This window comes from Alosa pseudoharengus, unplaced genomic scaffold (genome assembly GCF_046254945.1).
Source record: "Alosa pseudoharengus isolate Yale_2024_CS ecotype anadromous, Long Island Sound unplaced genomic scaffold, YU_APseudo_1.1 YU_APseudo_1.1_scf_16, whole genome shotgun sequence".
NCBI classification, from domain to species: Eukaryota; Metazoa; Chordata; class Actinopteri; order Clupeiformes; family Clupeidae; genus Alosa; species Alosa pseudoharengus.
In genome coordinates, this window is record NW_027468630.1 from 28,873,208 (window position 1) to 28,891,497 (window position 18,290).

At 45.5% G+C, this 18,290-nt stretch overlaps 1 protein-coding gene and 1 long non-coding RNA gene across 4 annotated transcripts; one reads left to right on the forward strand and one right to left on the reverse strand.

The window, feature by feature from the left end:
* Nucleotides 1-274: 274 nt before the first annotated feature.
* On the forward strand, nt 275-8,419 carry gask1b (golgi associated kinase 1B). Of its 3 annotated transcripts, none has more exons than XM_076287610.1 (4): nt 275-1,611; nt 2,854-3,068; nt 4,845-5,071; nt 7,499-8,419. In XM_076287610.1, exons 1-4 carry the CDS (start codon nt 711-713, stop codon nt 7,701-7,703), a joined length of 1,548 nt encoding a protein of 515 aa, XP_076143725.1. In that variant the 5' UTR covers nt 275-710; the 3' UTR covers nt 7,704-8,419. The 3 variants fall into 3 exon arrangements, with proteins under 3 accessions (XP_076143725.1, XP_076143726.1, XP_076143727.1); XM_076287611.1 differs by having other exon boundaries at nt 2,857-3,068; XM_076287612.1 differs by lacking the exon at nt 7,499-8,419 and adding an exon at nt 5,672-6,095.
* A 5,280-nt stretch (nt 8,420-13,699) lies between these two features.
* Nucleotides 13,700-14,114, reverse strand: LOC143126308 (uncharacterized). Its single transcript, XR_012987451.1, has 2 exons — nt 14,057-14,114; nt 13,700-13,793 (listed from the first exon to the last, which is right to left on the reverse strand). It is a non-coding gene; the product is annotated as an uncharacterized LOC143126308 (long non-coding RNA).
* Between the last annotated feature and the right edge of the window lie 4,176 nt (nt 14,115-18,290).

Sequence of the window (18,290 nt, forward strand, 5' to 3'; positions counted from 1 at the left end):
TAACTACATCTGTTTTGCAGATGTAGTGTTACCGATTAAATAAACAATGCGTGCTAATACTCCTAGTAGATAGGTCTATTTTGATTTTGTGATAGCCTAATACTGGGTGCCTACAAAGCACCTGCATAGTCAGCTGCAGTTGAATAAATAAAGTGCTTGTGGTTAAACATAGAATAATGCAGTTAAAGCAGACAATTTATTCTGATCTCCTGAACCAGCAGGGGTCGTCCGAAGGGAAATGGCATAAAATCATTAGACAAATGCCGTCTTGATGTCAACCGCCAGTTTAAGATGAGTTTAAGTTTGTTGCAGCTGTCCCTGGATTGGCTATTCCAGTATGCACTTGCGTGTCTGTAGATATGTTTCATATTTCTTTTACGTGCGCATTGAATGATTAGCCTACGATTTGTTATTTTCCTCCTATTACCATCACTCATTTCTCACTTTATCTAGTCAGGATAAGCTTAACCTTCCCTACGAGCGACAATTCAAGACTGATGTGGCAGCTTGTTCTGATCCGTGTTTAGCTGCTGTTGCTCCACTGACAGTCTGCTTGACAATATAGGACACATCTTTCCGTTTTCCCACCTCAGATGGACAGAAGTGCACTACCGGCAGCAGAGTACCGGACTCCTGAACTCAGGGCACATGCGTTATAACCCGGAGGACGCGGCGAAAGTGAAGCGAAACATGTGGAGAGGAATGTTCAAATGGATACAAGTTTTATTCACGCAGCGGATATTAGAAACACACTGATTCACTGTATGTGCTACTATTTTGTAAGGATATCAAACTGCTGCCGTAGACACCCTACAGCCAGACTTAATCTCATCGTCGCTGTTGCATGTTTTGTATACTTCGTTTTTGCGCTTCACCGAGTACACTCAGTGTACACCCCGGACGGCAGGCTCGACCAGTACCAACGATACCGGACCGGGAGAGGTGTATACTCTGTGCTTCACGATGACCCGCTCGCAGCACCCGAACCTCCAACAGGACAAAACACAGGAGTCTTGCCTGACTCGGAGTCACACCCAACGAGATCCAACGTAGTCTACATAACGTTGAGAACAAAACGCCTGAAGCCGGCTATTATAAGGAGTACAGTGCGACCCAAAGTAAGAAGAAAAGGTGGCAAAAGAGTTAAGTATTGGAAACAGAATGGACTGGAAACCACAATTGACAAAGCGGGACAGGTCGAAAGGGGAGAAAAGCGTGATGATAACGACGCGGCTTGGAGCCAAATTGGAAACATCGGATTTAACAGTAAACTAATTCACAAGTTGAATACAGTGGATATTGTAAGTTCTATTAGGATTTATAGCGAAAAGGCACCGCCTTGGTTAACCAAAAATGACATTAATGCTATGCGCTTTCTCGCTGGGAGTGCAATTACGCGCATCGGGAAAGTGCAATTGCCAGAATCACAGCCTTTGTTGCTTTTCGAAAGCACAGCTGAGGGGTCCCCCGATGACCAGGAATGCCGGGGTCGTTGTGGTGTCATCAAACGAAGTATTGACATGTGTGAAGTATTCGCTTTTCATCTGGACAGGGTCTTGAATCTCAACATGAGCTTGCCAGCAGTTGGCAGGCGATTTCAGTACCTTGAAGGTAGGACCATTTGTAGGCCCACATTTTTCATTGAAACGTTTTACTGAGAGCCAAACATGGCATGGGCAGTCGACTGGTCATACAGATTACACAGTGACTGTCGTTTCGGTAGCAAAGTACCATAAACCTTTAATTAGTTAGCATACCATCGGTGTTCTGTCAAGTAAGGGTTCAGATGCAAAAGCCTCTAAATGCCACCTACGTCAAAAATAAGATAAATATGGTGAGTAAATGCTCTCCACACATAGTATACGTTAATCAAATAATTAAATAATCAAAACCAACTAAATACCACTCTCTTCCTGGTCTGAAATATCAATTTCTATAGGCAAAAACCTATAGGAGCCTGATTTTAAATGCTCATTTAAAAGAAAAGTGGTCAGACGGATTTAGAGGGTTTTTCATCTGAACTCTTTTAATATTTACCTGTGGAATGTAGATACAAACAGAAAATGCCATTGTGTGGCATTATGCATTTTCCAAACATGGTATTTCACCTCAGACTTTTGGCACCACCAGATAACAAAGTCCTGAGCGATATGACTTCATGTTTTTCAAGCCATGATATTGCCAATGCTTGTGCAAAGCATTCACATCCTTGTTATAACTGTGAAATAGGCTGTGTTTGTAGTCTGTCATGACTCACGTCAACATGCACCATGTCTCTTATCAATAGGCCCATAAGCCTAATTAGGTGAGAATTGACTTGTAGCTGCTTACTTTGGAATAAAAAATCTTGCCTTAGAATTGTCTGAGATATTGCTTAGAGGTCATTCTGCTGCTCTCTGGGCATGTGACCTTGACCTTGTCATTTAGCTTGCACTAACTCGGCCACTTAGGTGTCAAATGGCAGCTTCTCTACAGCATTTGTGACACGAGTTGGACACAGGACACATCAGTCTCTAACTGCGGGATAATTCATGTGCATCAGCGCCCGCTGCGTCTGACTTGGCATTTTTGATTTTATTATGTTCAGTGAACAAGAGCAGCATGTGGTATTAACGAGAATTCAGAAAGATTGTAAATAACATTTATCTTATTATGTTGAGTGCCATTCGTCTTCCATATGTCAGATGCCTTTCTTATGCCTTTCATCAGTGCCAGGTGTGTTGCATGTTTATTGTTTATCTGTTGTTGTCCTGCCCCCTTTGAAGTCAGATGCCTTTTATTATGGATGCTAGATGTGGTGATGAGGTTTTTGCAGCTGTGTCCGCCTCTTTAACGGCTGTCATCCTGTCCCAGAAGACCGGCCCTGCCCCGTTGTGCTGTGGGACCCCTCCCTCAGCACTGTGGGGAACTCCAGCCAGCCGCCCCCCCGTCTGACCTGGGGCTCCTACCAGCGCCTCCTCAAGCACCGCTGCTGGCTCAAGGGGGTCCCCCCAAAACCGGAGTGGGGGTGCACCGACATACACCACTATGAGTGGAGCAAACTGGCCCTCTTTGACTTCCTGCTGCAGGTACAGTAATGGCCTCACACACACGCGGCAACATGAGTGTATAGCGCACTCCACACGCGCGCCAACACACACACACACGCGGCAACATGAGTGTAGCACACTCCACACACACGTGGCAACATGATTGTAGCGCACTCTACACACACGCGGCAATATTAGTGTAGCGCACTCCACACACACACGCCAACACACACACGCGCCAACATGAGTGTAGCGCACTCCACACACACACGCGCCAACATGAGTGTAGCGCACTCCACACACACGCGCGCCAACATGACTGTAGCGCACTCCACACACGCGCGCGCCAACATGAGTGTAGCGCACTCCACACACACGCACCAACAAACACGCGGCAACATGAGTGTAGCGCACTCCACACACACACACGCCAACATGAGTGTAGCGCACTCCACACACACACCCGCCAACATTAGTGTAGCGCACTCCACACACACGCGCCAACATGAGTGTATAGCGCACTCCACACATACTGTATGCTCGATGGTATTTTAAGCCCCCACCGTCGACTTCAAGGCACCTAACCCTAACCTTAACCATAACCCTAACTCTAACTCTAACTCTAGTGCCTTCCATGCATTGCTGCCTGGAAGACGACGTTGGGGGCTTAAAATACCAAACACCCAAACACACACGCCAAGCCGCCAACATGAGTGTATAGCGCACTCCACACACGTACCGACATGAGTGTAGCGCACTCCACTTTTGACATTGGACTCCATTAGATTTCAATGTTTTCAATACAACCCAGCACACCCTTCAGCCACCACTGCATAGACTGTGATTGAACTGTATTTGTGTTGGCGCTGCTCAATAAAGACATATTTTGGCACTGGAGTGCGTGAGCAGGTGACAGAAAGTTTGATGTATAAGGATTTGTTAAGATCTGACTGGCAGGGAAAGTGAGTGAGATTTAATAAAATGGGTTAGTTTTAGTGTGAATTAGCTTTTTGCCCATGCGTCTGGTTGGCATTTTCGAATCTACCATTTAGGAAAACAGCAGATAGGGTATCGCGCCAACAACTCAAGGCCTGACCGGTGCGTTAGTTCCATTCTCTTAAAGTCCCACAATCCAAAAGGTGTGCGAGTTCTCTTGGATTGTGAGAAGCTTTGAGTTCACACACATTGTTGGGAATAGGGACCATATTATTTTATTTGGTGATTTTTTTGTTTTTCTAAACTCGAAGTCAGTGACCTGTAGTAAGAGGCCCTCCCCCACTGGGCAAGCTTCCCAGACCAGGATTACAACTAATCCAGAACTCAAGTGAACTTTGAATAGGGAGTTTTGCCTCAAACATAAACATAACTTATTTTGGGGACAGTAGCCTACTCGATCTACTGTATGTCTGAGAAGGAAAACCCTTGCACATTCAACATGTCCCATCATGTCTGTCAAGAAATGCATGATGCAAATGCAAAAACACAAATTTGAAATAACAATGTCATGACATACAGTATGCAATGGGCCCAGGAAAATGTAATTCGCCATAAGCTTGATGAGAGGAATCTACTAATGATTTCCAATTCTGTCTTATTATTCACATATTATGTCATCTTGCCTGGATCCAGAATGAACTGAAACCCTGATAGCGCTTTTTCAGCCATTAAGGGAACCAAGCTGGTCTGTTGGAAACAGCTAAACTGAGCTTCTTTGGTCCAAATAAGTGACCAACACATGCACTTTATCCCGTGCACTGTGGAAACTCTTCTTGAAGAGCCAGAGTGTTGACGATGCCCTCCTTCTCTCTGCTGCAGGTGGACGGCCGCCTGGACAGGGGCTGCTGTGGGTTCAGACCCCGGCCTGAGGATTCATGTGTGCAGCTGGGTCACCACCAGAAATGTGCCGACTCCGACGGGGTTGAACTGGCCCACATTGTCCACCGCAAGCACGACCGCAGGCACATGGTGTTCGTTAACAACAAGGGCTTCTTTGACCGAGACGTAGACAACCTGGACTTCAGGCTGCTTGTGGGAATCAAGGAGTAAGTGTCAGTAGGGGTCACTCTCATGTCCTGCCAGCATGTAAAAAGAGAAAGTGTCTCTGAAGAGTCAGCACCCCAAGTGTTATGATTATTTAAGTCATAATATGATTTTGGCAAAAGGACAAATGCCATCAGGCACAAAGGTACAGTATACTCTACAGTATATTTTTCCCATGTTAGCAGAGCATGCTTTTCCCTCTGACTGCTGGAAGTTCCTGAGGGAGGACGTGTCATCTAACAGCAGAGACCGGTGGTAACCGTGGTAACAGAAGTTCCCTGAGGGAGGACTTTTATTTCCCTCATGCTGTAGCGCGTTACTGGGTAGAAACCCTAAATTCTCACACTTTTATAATGATCAAAAACTCAATCCTAAATTCTCACACTTTATAATGATCAAAAACCCAAAATCCTAAATTCTCACAATAAATTCTCACACTTTATAATGATCAAAAACCCAGTCACACTCTGGGTGAGCCCCATGAGGATGTGTGTGAGTTTGCCTTGGCTCTGGACTCGTGGGAACATTCCAATGCGTATGTTATGAGATATAAACTTACCGGCTCAGGTGGCCCTACTGATGTTTCTCCCCTTCATCCGTAGTGGCATGTTCCACTCTGGCACATCCATAGTGCCTCTTCTGTGGTCAGTAAATCAGCGGGGCATAGCACAGTGGCAGGACTGGAGGACTCACGCAGGATCGGGGATCAGTGACGTGACACACACGAGCTCAGCTGTCACACGAGCATGGAGAGAGACGGCTTTCACATGAGGACGACACACACAGACACAACACACACACACACACACACAAATACACAACGCACACACCACACACACCGCATGCACACACACACACACACACAGTGCATACTAACGTCCAGGCTTGGAATTTCACCATTTTAGGGGCAAGGCCACTTGGCCTTCAGTTGGGCATATTTGGTGGGGGGCACAAAGGCCACATGTCAGGGCACAAAGGCCAAAGTTAACTATACAGTAGTAGGCTCTAAAAATGATCAAAATTGTATTTAGCCTATTCACAGCAGTAGACCTGCATCACTGTACGAAACATTACAAAAACATGAAACATGACATATTACATAGAACTGTAAATCATCTGATTATCTAATATTTACAGATATCTAGGCTATATTTAACATTTACTTTATATTTGGCCTGTTATGAAATCATGTATTGAACAATTTAAGCACAGCTCAGCTTTAAGAAACTCAAATAGCCTAGATGCATGCTTAGCATTTTGTGATCATTAAGGCTATTTTAACAAACTCTTAGTCAGCTGTATATCCTCTGATTTTAATATTTACCGACATCTAGGCGATATTTGTAACATTTACATTTTGTATTTGGCCTGTTATGAAATCACGTCGAAAAATTTAAACACGTTGTGAAACTTAAAGCGGATTACTCTGGAACGGCTAACTGTACAGGGGACTGCATTAAACCTTCATGTTCGGTAAGGTCTGCTGTTTATTTTGGTATATGGTTTGCCATGTTTTGAACGAAGGGTTCGTGAAGTATTCCACCAAGATGAATGGGTAGGGAGATAGGCGCAGAAACTAGAATTTATGATTCAATTTAATCATATAGTATTTATTTGTCTCGCGAACCGTTCACCAAACGGCTAACATCGTTTACAAGCTGAGAAAAAGCTCTTTCATGTGATGTGATACTTGTGATGTTTGTATAATGAGTAGGCTACTTCGCCAGTACTGTAGTTAAACTGAGAAGAAAGTGCGTCCAGATTCACCCATTCTTTCTTGCCGTGCACTGTCACTTTCTCCACTGCATAAAAGACTACATTAATTTGCGCCTTTGAATGCTAAGATTATTTTGTCAGGCCATAGGCTAATAAAATACGCTATTATTCGGACGCAAACCAGAATATTAAAAGAAGGGGGCACCAAGGCAAGAGTGGCCTGTAAACCTCTGATTTTCAAAGGGGCATCACAGCCAACGCAAGGGGCAAAGACGGCCATGGCCGTTGTGGCCGCCATGAAATTCCTACCCTGCTAACATCACCATGTGCTTCCACCCATGCACCCATGTTCTGAACATGTTGTTTCCAAGAGCGTTCAATGAGTGCTCTTTAGGGCAAAACCGTTCAGGAGATGCAAATGCATGTCAATCCTCTACATGTGAATCTACATAGCTTTACCAGCTCTATGATGTCTGTAAAGGGCATTTCAGGAGCTTTCAGTATCTGCATGATGTCTGTAAAGGGCATTTCAGGAGCTTTCAGTATCTGCATGATGTCTGTAAAGGGCATTTCAGTAGCTTTCAGTAGCTGCATGATGTCTGCATGAAGGCCATATATGTTTTGCCTTTCAGTAGATGCATAGTCCGTCATGATATAAGCCAGTTAACAGCATTATTTATACGTCTCGCCCTCTATTTCTCTCTCTGTCTCAGGTTCCCAGAGCAGGCGGTGTCCGTGTTGAGAGGGCACCGTTTGAGAGAGAGGCTGCTGCAGTCTCTGTTTCTGGATCAGGTGTACTGGGAGAGTCAGGGTGGCCGGCAGGGCATCGACAAACTCATTGACGTGATTGAGAGGCGCGCCAACATTCTGCTCACCTACATCAACGCACATGGGATTAAAGTGATCCCAATGAAGTAACAAGGACTACAAATATGCACGAGTACACACACACATGCACACACACACACACATACAGTCATAGCCATATTTTCTCTCAGTTCTTAACATACAGTAGTGGTATCTGTAGAAAACACACCTATACGTTTTGCCTTTTAGCATGTCTGCATATTCTGTCTGGATATCTGCCAATTTAGTTTGCCTCAGCTGAGCTCCAGATCATTTTATACAGCTTTTTCCTCCAGCCCATATCCGACACACATACGACCATGTCTCTGTGTTTAACCATGTCTCTGTTTAACCATGTGTTTGTGTATAACCATACTGTTCACCATGTTATTCATAAACCAAGACACTTTATATGACAATTTTCCACTTTTCTACAGAAATCACATAACATAATAGCTTCCACTGGTATCATTATGTTGTCAATGTAACATTTATGCTGTTTTACAGAGTTCTGGTAAATCACATATTTCAGAGCATCATGTCATTAGAAGTGTTTGATTTGTCAAGACACACAGCTTCAGTGGAACAGAATACCCTTTATAGAGGCACCACCCAAAGATTAATTAATCAGATACATAATTATGGCATTCACAGTCCTTGCATTTTCTAAAAGCGGTCGTGAAAGTATGTTCTATTTATTTATTTGTGTACAGATGGGCCCTTTGAGTTTGTAGAGCACAGGGGTGTCTGTGCTCCTATCTTAATAAACCCATGTATGACTGAAAGCACTCACTGCTAGCCCATGTCTCTGTATCATGTGACACCAGCATGGTTGATTTGAACTGTGTCACTAAGTCATAAGTTTAGTTGAAGTGTCCTTTTGAGTTCTGAGCCACGGATAGCTTGTATCCCATTCTGGCGATGCCAGCCTCTTATGAACATCATCAGTTGTACATGGACCAATATGAAGTTACGGAGAAATTACAACCAAGTGTTTTGCTATTGCTTGACTTAAAATATCAGTTTCAATGTTTTTGTCATAAGTATAGTATTGCAAATCAAAATAAATAAATATGTGTACAATGATGTATGCTTGCTATGAGATCTTTCCAGAGAAGACTTATGTAACAGCAAACACTGTCACCAATTCTACACAACCAACGTCAGTCTCCACAGAAAAGAAAACACTTAGCAAGTCCACAGCGTGTCATGTCAACACACCCTGCCCTGGGGTTTAAGGTAGATCTGCCGTTCGTGGGATCAGACTGTGGATCTCCTCTACGACACGTCATGGATGTAGCTGTGTGTGTGTGCGTGTGAGAACATGAGAACAAGTGAGAACATGGTTTGTGTGTGTGTGTGTGTGTGTTGAGAGCATGGCTTGGGTGTGAGTACAGGGGCTAATGTGTGTGTATCTGTGTGTGTGTGTCCTGTTGGTTTAACCTCTGAGGACCTGTCTTAGTGGAGAGGCGGTGGAAATAGCTGTGCTGCTTGTTTTTGTAAGGAAGGCAGGCAGCACTATTTCTGTCTGAGTGCCACAGGGCCAACCTCTCAACCTCATTTTGTCTGCTCCACACACTCAGTCTCTCTCTCTCTTTCATTCTCTGTCTCATTCTCAAGCTCTTTTTCACTTTCTCCATCCCTCATGCTTTCTCTCTCTTCATTTCTCATCTACGGTTACCGTGTAATTCCTCCTGTCTCTGTCTCTCCTTCACTCTCATATTCTCTTCCCTCTTCTTTTCTTATGTGGGCATGCCTTTTGCTCTCATTTCAGTGGTATGAAAAAACCCCAGTCTCTCTCTCTCCCTCTCTCTCTCACACACACACATCACACACATACAGTACACACATTTGACAGCCAAGTTTGTATAGACTCACTCATGCACTCTGGCACATGTGTTTAGAAACACACTAACACACACACACACACATATACAAATGCATTCATACACACACACACACTGTTGTGGTTACACACAGATACACCTATGTGCACACAAACATGCATGAACATGAAAATGCTGCATGAACTTACACGCACACAAGCACCAGGCGCCCGGCTGTAATAATTGGAAATGACCTGGATTATTTAATGGAGCTGGTGTTGTAGCAGATTTAGTGGCTGAGTTACTGAGGAGTGCAGGGCTGAGTTACTGAGGAGTACAGGGCTGAGGAGCGCAGGGCTGAGTTACTGAGGAGTACAAGGCTGAGGAGCGCAGGGCTGAGTTACTGAGGAGTACAGGGCTGAGGAGTGCAGGGCTGAGTTACTGAGGAGTACAGGGCTGAGGAGTACAGGGCTGAGGAGTGCAGGGCTGAGTTACTGAGGAGTACAGGGCTGAGGAGTGCAGGGCTGAGGAGCGCAGGGCTGAGTTACTGAGGAGTGCAGAAGAGAGGTGTTGCACACTGTAGAAGACCTGTGAGTCCCATACACACAGCTGGAAATGGAATGAGTCTTGGTCAGGCCCATTGTGCCCATAACTGGTGAAGTGACAACACACACAGCAAAACGGTGTTTTTTCAAGAAGCCTTCAGCAGCGTGCATGCAGATCCAAACAAGTGTCCACAGTGGCTCGCTCCTGGTATCAGTCGGCATTTGTTGACGTTTGATGACGGCATTTTGTTGGCTCTGTACTTGTACTCTGCACAATGACAATAAAGTTGAATCTAATCTAATTCCTACCTCTGGCACTCCGTCCTGCTGTAGAGCTCTTGGAGGAAGGAAGTTGCACACACTCTGACGGGATGTCAGGCTCGACCCTTATTCCTGTACTCTTATGACCACAGGAAATGATAGATGAGCAGGATGTACACTCTTTACTTGTCTCAGGAGCAGAGAGAGAGATAGACAAACAGATAGAGGAATCGAGAAAGATTTATTCAAAAATAAGGTTTCTTCTCACATTCCTCACCCGTCAGAGAGGATATCGTGTAGCAACATATATCATTGTTAACCTGTAACATGAGAGAAGGACGATTTGTAGTTTTAGAAGACTGGTCTAATTTTTTGGAACGTACACACCGCTATCCTGTCTGGTGAAGCCAGTTCCATTGATGACAGTAGAAGATAACTGTTGCAGCAGACGCTGTGCAAACGGGACGCTTTAGAACCGTACCAGGTGTGACCAAACGGAACACTTCAGTACCGTACCAGGTGTGACCAAACGGAATGTTTCAGTACCGTGCCAGGTGTGACCAAACGGAACGCTTTAGTACCGTGCCAGGTGGGACTAAACGGAACGCTTTAGTACCGTACCAGGTGTGACCAAATAGAACGTTTCAGTACCGTGCCAGATAGTAATCTGATGGTGAGAGGGCTGAAGTGTATGTCAGCGTTGAGGTAGACTACCCATGATCTGATGACTGAATGCAGAGGAGTTGGAGTGGAGGAGGCCTGCTGTGGATCAGCCCATTTGAGCTTGTGCATCCAAACAGAGGAGGCATTTATTCCAGGCCAGCTCGCATAATAACCTCACCTCCAGTCTACACGCATGACAGGCCTTTTCCTTCTCTCTCTCTGGGGCTGCTCATGAGACACGCGCACGCACACACACACACACACACACACACACACACACAGAACACAGAGACCCCCACACACACACACACACACACACACACACACACACACACACACACACACACACACACACATACACAGTATTAGTTCTTGAGCAGCTTTGATGTGCTTCTGCACCTTTCTACATTTCACAACATGTCAGTACACTCAGTCAAACACACACACACACAGTTCAATGAACTGAACAGCTTTTCGCAGCCACCTTAGACTTTCCCCCTCTTTCTCACACACACACACACACACACACACACACACACACACATATGTACGTGTATTAGCCTTTATTAATGTGTGGTTTATTCTCACATCCCTGAACACCTTGGCCACGAGTGCTCCCCCTGTACGATGTGAGAGGAGAGGAATGTAGCACGGCAGAGCACTGTCACTGACTAGCCTGCCGTAGGTCACAGGTCGCTGTCATAGCAACCCCACATGTCACCTGGGTGGTAGATGGATATGCCAAGATTGAGGGAATGCAAGATGGAAAGATTAACAAGGCTGGTGAGTGTGTGTGTATGTGTGTGCATGAGTGTGTGTGTGTGTGTGCAACACACTTCTGTAATGATAAGTGGATTTGTATGTCTCTGTGTTTGAATTTGTAGTTTGTTAGTCTGTTTCTCTATGTATTGTGTGTGTGTATGTGTGTGTGTATGTGTGCGTGTGAGAAAGTGTGTGTGTGTGTGTACAGTATGTGTGCATGTGAGAGTGTATGCGTGTGTGGGGGTGTGTTTGGTCTCTTTCAGGAGCCCAGCTGAAGCACTAGACACAACACCAGTGTTCTCTTCACACAGAGCCGTGGGCGCACCGCACGTGTTAGCAGCTACCTGGAGAAAACACAACTGTCTGGAGATGAGCCAGGCAGGATAAACATCAGCCCACGATAGCGGCCCACAACTGGGCCTGAACAGGGCCGCGTGTGGGGCCTTTTATCCGCCCGTGCCTGTGAGGGAGAGATCTTGCGATGTCCAGCTTTTCTGTTTTTTTCTACGGACAGTGGGGAAGGATCTGGGTGTTACGGTTTCATCTTGGGGATGAAAGGAAAGAGATAAAGACGATGATGAAGAGAGAGAAAAAAAGACATGCTGGGCAAGTGGGAACAGCTCTGGCGGCGCAGGCCACCTGCACCTGTCAGAAACAATCCGTCTGGGGGGGAAACACTGCAGCTGTCATGTCAGCCGGCTATACGGACCACTTAACTCTTTCCTCCCCAGACATGAGATGGACCCGGCCCCAGCCCTGACCTGTACTGGACCAGGAGGGCATGTTGCCAGATCTGTGCAGGATTGGGGGCAGTTTGTTGACAAGTCAGAGCAAGCCGACTGCATGTGTATGGATTACTGTGTGTGTGTGTGTGTGTGTGTGTGTGCGTGTGTGTGTGTGTGTGTGTGTGTGTGCGCGACTGCATGGTGCAGGAACTGATTGAGAGACATCATGTGATTTACAGTAGCGTACAAGAGTTTACAAGTTAAAGTTGAGTTTAGTTAAGTGGCTTTATTTGCCCTGAGGGAAAGAAACCATGCCATACAGACACAGACCAGGCACACTGGTTGGTAAAGTGACCAGTGGGGTCCTGCTAATAAAGAGGAGCACTGCATAAACGTCAGGGAGGAATGTGCCGTGAAAGATGACCACTTGGCCAGAGATATGGCTCAGTACTCACACACACACACACACACACACACACACACACACACACACACACACACACACACACACACACACACACACATACAGTACATGGAATGTCAAAACGTACACCTATCCTCATTAATCACTCACATGAACATTCTTGTGGGTTTATAACTTTGTCTTTGTGTGTGTCTGTGTGTGTGTGTGCGTCAGCGTTTCCGGAAAAAAAATGAAATGTCCGACAAAATTAAATCTCTCCGGTTAAATTGTCCGATTGAAATTGGCTAATAATCCCGTCCCCCTAATGCAATCTGAATTTGAAAAATAAGCCTTAAAATGTAGCCTAAGCCTATATTAAAGCAATACGTCCTCTGGCTATGTTTTTAAATGTACAGGCTCTACCGTTTGAAAGCTATTAAACAACACGCATAGCCTATGCTGCATTTCAAATAGGAAACATTTTCAAAAGGAAGCGCACGCTTAAAACGTCCATGTTAAACAACGAACAAATGAGTGAGGCGGTTCAAAAATGGCCAGGCCCAGGCAGACTAGCCTTTTTTCAGAGGCCAGATGTGATTGATGATGATAAATTGGTAACGTCTGAAGCCTCAGATGTCCGATCAACTCCACCACCACCAGATAAAAAGCAGAAGTGTCGGGCGTATCTGTCGGAATAATGACGTTGGAAGTGGAGTTGCGGGGTTGCGCCAACACTGTCATTCTCTGTGTACACTGGACATGCAACTGTGTTCTGTACCCAAAGCATACAGTAGGCCTATTGTACTGTCTTCGGTGAGGTGTGCTAACTCCAACTAGACAGTGAGCTAAACTTCATGTTCTATTCATGAACATGAAGAATGCCTTAAATTCTTGTTTGCAGATTTATTTTCACTCTTCACATTGTACTGAATCCACATTGATAAGATCAAGAGATCAAATGACGAAAGAGAGTGAAACTAGAAAACAAACAGCAAAGTATTGCAATTAGTTAAGTCACCTAGTTTCTATGAACAATACCTTAAGTATAGAAATCACATGTAAAGTTAACTGTTAACATTTCCTAGAGCTAACATTATCCTGAAGGCATCCACATGTTGAAACTAGCATCCATAGTTTTTAACATTTCCACTTAGTTTTTAGTCTTATAACTCCGTTTTTTACCTCATGGAATTAACATACTAACGAGCTAACTTAGCTACAACAAAGATGTGATACATACAAGCGATGCCTCTGCTGGGGAATCAACATGTAAGAAGCAGTTTCTCTGGGGTAATGACCATCTGCACTTTTAATCAACCTGCCGTTTCTAGCGTTTTTCACACACAAATTGTAACGTGATCTAAACTGTTTTCCTGCCTACTTCCTGTACACCCCAAAAATACAAACGTCAAAATAAAAGTCTGGATGAAACTGAAATTGTACAAAATTAAAAGCATTAAATTCAAATGAAATGCCTAAAGGGCAGAACACTCCCCGTCTGACCTTAAAGGTCACTATGAACTTTTAAATGTCTCTGTCCCTTAACTTCAGTCTTTTGGCAGAAGAAGAACTACTTCTGACACTGGTCTCAGGAACACCTTCGGAGAACCTTGATCCGATGTCCTGAGCTCCACCTTCCTTACTTTACTACCGCCATAGGCCACACGTTGGTGCAGCTTGATTGTCTTTCAGGAGCACAATGTCCCCTTCTTTCAGGTCCCGGTGGGAATCTCTCCATTTCCGGCGGGCTTGCAGAGTGGGGAGGAACTCCTGACGCCAGCGACGCCAGAATCTGTCAGCGAGGGCTTGGACTTGTCTCCACTGCCTGCTAAGAAGATCCTTGTCTGTGAAGTCTCCCTGCAGTGGAGTAACCCCAACCTTCTGGGTAAGTATCATTGCGGGAGATAATATGAAGGGTGACTCTGGGTCAGTGGACACTGGAACGAGAGGTCTGGCATTGATTATTGCAGACACTTCCATCATGAGTGTGCACAGGACGTCATGGGTGAGTTGAATGTTCTGTTTAAGTAGGATAGCGTCCAGGATCCGTCTTGACAGGCCTATCATACGTTCCCATGATCCTCCCATATGGGACGCATGAGGAGGATTGAACACCCATGAACACCCTTGCTGACTCAAGAAGTTCTTAACTGTGCTGTCAGGTTGTTGTTGGTTCATTCCTAGTTCCTTTGCTGCGGCTACAAAGTTTGTTCCGCAGTCCGATCTTATCTGCTTCGCAGGTCCTCGCATGGCAAAGAAACGTCTCAATGCATTAATGCAACTGGACGTGTCCATGGAGTCGATGATCTCGATGTGCACGGCTCGGGAACTCATGCAGCAAAAGAGCATCGCCCATCTCTTGCTTTGGGCCTGTCCACCCCGTGTGCGCCTGGAGATGACTTGCCATGGTCCAAACACATCCACTCCTACATAGGTGAAGGGTGGGCATGTGTTCAGGCGTTTTTGTGGTAAGTCGGCCATGAGTTGTACCTCTGTTCTTCGGCGTAACTTTCGGCACACTACACATTTGTGCAGGACTGAGGCAATTAACCTTTTTCCGCCTATGACCCAGAGGTCTTTGGTTACAGCCTGTCCGAGCTCCAGAGCTGTGAGCTCTTTTGTGAAGACATCTTCTTGAGCGGCTCTGATGATGATGTGTCTTGCCTGATCCAACTCATCCGGAGTACGTGGAAGGCTGCAGTGGTGCCATCCTTTAGAGTCACTGGACGTGCTGTGGCTGTAAGCTCTGGCTATGTGAATTAGTAGCGCAATAGCCCTTGTGAGGGAGCGCATGGAAGAGAAGCGCTGGAAACGTTCAGCGCTAAGGCCTTGGGTTTGAGTCTGAGTCAGTTAACTACTCACTTCAGGGCATATGTCCGAATCTGATTCTGGGTTTACAAGTCCAAATGTCTGACTTGTGTCTTCCTCAGGTAGTCTTTGTTTGTGCAAAAAAGCTGGTCCAGTAAACCATGTAGTCTTTGTCAGTTGAGACACAGGAACTGACCTGGATGCGTGGTCAGCCGGGTTGTCCTCTGTGTTGACGTAGAACCATTGGTCGGGTCTTGTGGACTGACGAATTCGTCGGACTCGATTATGGACATAAACGTAGAAGCGTTTGGTCTGATTGTGAATGTACCCGAGCATGACCTTGCTATCACAAAATAATTTGATTGTATCCAGCTTCATGTCCAGTTCATCTTGGATGAGTTCAGCGACCTCCACGGCTAATACTGCGGCACACAATTCCAACCGAGGGATGGTAGGTTCGGACTGTGGGGCCAGCTTAGCCTTCCCTAAGATGAATCCTACTTCGACTTGTCCCTCAGCTTGAATGGTTCCGAGATATGCCACAGCTCCAATGGCCTTTGTGGATGCATCAGAGAATACACATAACTGTGTGTTCTGCATTGGAAAGTGACGTTGCTGTGTATGCACGTGGGATGTGCAGCTTGCTTAAGTCGTGCAGTGACACTCGCCACGCTTCCCATTGCTTCAGCTTTTGTTCTGGAAGAGGTGCATCCCAGTCACATGTGTCAACACTGAGTTCCCTCAACAGACTTTTGCCTTCAATGGTCACAGGTGCGACCATGCCTAAAGGATCAAAGACGCTATTCACTGTTGACAGAACTCCCCTGCGAGTGAAGGCCTTCTTGTGCTCTGAGACTGCAAATGTGAAAGTGTCTGTTGTTGTCTCCCACAGCAGTCCTAAACTGCGTTGCACTGGTGTGGCTTCACCACTGAGGTCAAGGTCTTTCAGGACGGCTCTGTCTTCAGGTGCGAATGCCTGTAGGACGGCTTCCCTGTTTGAGGCGAACTTGTGCAGCCTTAGGTTCGATTCACTGAGAGAGGTCTGCGTTCTCTGCAGGAGACTGATGGCTTCTGCTTCGGTGGGCACACTGATAAGCCCATCGTCTACATAGAAACAAACTGGACTACATAGACAAACTGGACTGTGTCTTCTCCATGTTTGTGTGCACCTTCGTGGATAGCTCTCCTCAGTCCATAGATGGCCACAGATGGGGACGGACTGTTGCCGAAAACGTGAACAGTCATCCTGTAGTCCAGTGTTTCCCAAAGTCTGGGTCGCGACCCACAGATGGGTCGCAGGAGATTTTATTTGGGTCGCCAGCTTATGTTGTGTTATAGGCCTAACTGATACCATTTGTCATTTGATACCAGGAAAGCGATTAGGATGTAGATTGTTAACTACCACAGTCACGGTTTTGTCATAAAAGCTCATGAAACTGGCGCATGAAACTGGGGGACGAACGCATCGCAGAGGGGGTGCCAGCATGGATATCTACCTCTCTAAATGAAACCGTTCTGTGGGGCGCCTGCCATGTACCTCGCAGTTGCAAACAGTTTCACAGTTTCGATTGCAGATGCAATCTTTAAAGTTAATAGCAACCTCCTCACATTCTTATTTCTGATTTAAAATGCACAACGGTGCATTAAAGTCTACAATTTAAATGGGCATTTTAAACACTATTCCTCTCGTTTTCTACCTCGCTAACTCCAAGTAAAGGCGCATTTGGCTATTGCGCAAACGCCTCTTGTTCTGATATAACGACTATACAATATAATATAATACAACAATACAATTTAACGACTTGAGTTATTTGCTGTTTACATTGGAATTGACGTCCACAGTGTTATGGACCCATTGGTCTGCAACGCAACGTAGCCTACAACATTTTTTTTTAGAAATACAGGAACAGCTTACTATGCTGACGAATGACGACTGCACAACATGCGAAAATTTCCCCAACTCTCGGATGCGCAATAAAACGTATCTTTTCAGTAGTCATTTCCAACTTTTCACGCTGATGGTGCTCAAAATGCAACACAACCATGTTCAAAGCAGGGATCCTATAGCAATGTATGGTTGGGGGAGGCATAGAAAATTTGGAGAACCTGTGGCCTAAAACAATATTGGTGGTTGCAGGGTAGATTTGAAGTGAAATGGGTCGCGATGGTCTGTCATTTTTAAAAAGTGGGTCGCCAGAAAAAAAGTTTGGGAAACACTGCTGTAGTCGACGATGTCCTTCGACATGTCATTGTCTCTATACCACAGAAACCTCAAGTAGTTCCTGTGGTCTTTGCGGACAAGGAAGCAGTGGAACATCTGCTGTATGTCGGCAATCACTGCTACCTGTTCCTTGCGAAAGTGGATCAGCACCCCAATGAGTGAGTTATTGAGGTCTGGGCCTGTTAGAAGAACATCATTTAGAGATGTGCCAAAGTACTTTGCGCTGGAATCTGCCAGGCTTTTGCGGGTGGTAGACTCCGAAGGTTGGCAGGTACCAACACTCTTCGTTCTCCTCTAGTGGAGGAGCCACTTCTGCACCCTGAAGTTCCATAAGAAGATCGCCTAGGTCCCTCAGCTTTCCATAATCTTTGGTTGATATTCTTGGGAATTCATCCAGTCTTTTAAACAGAGACTTCTCCATTACTTCTGGTGCGGCGTAGTACTC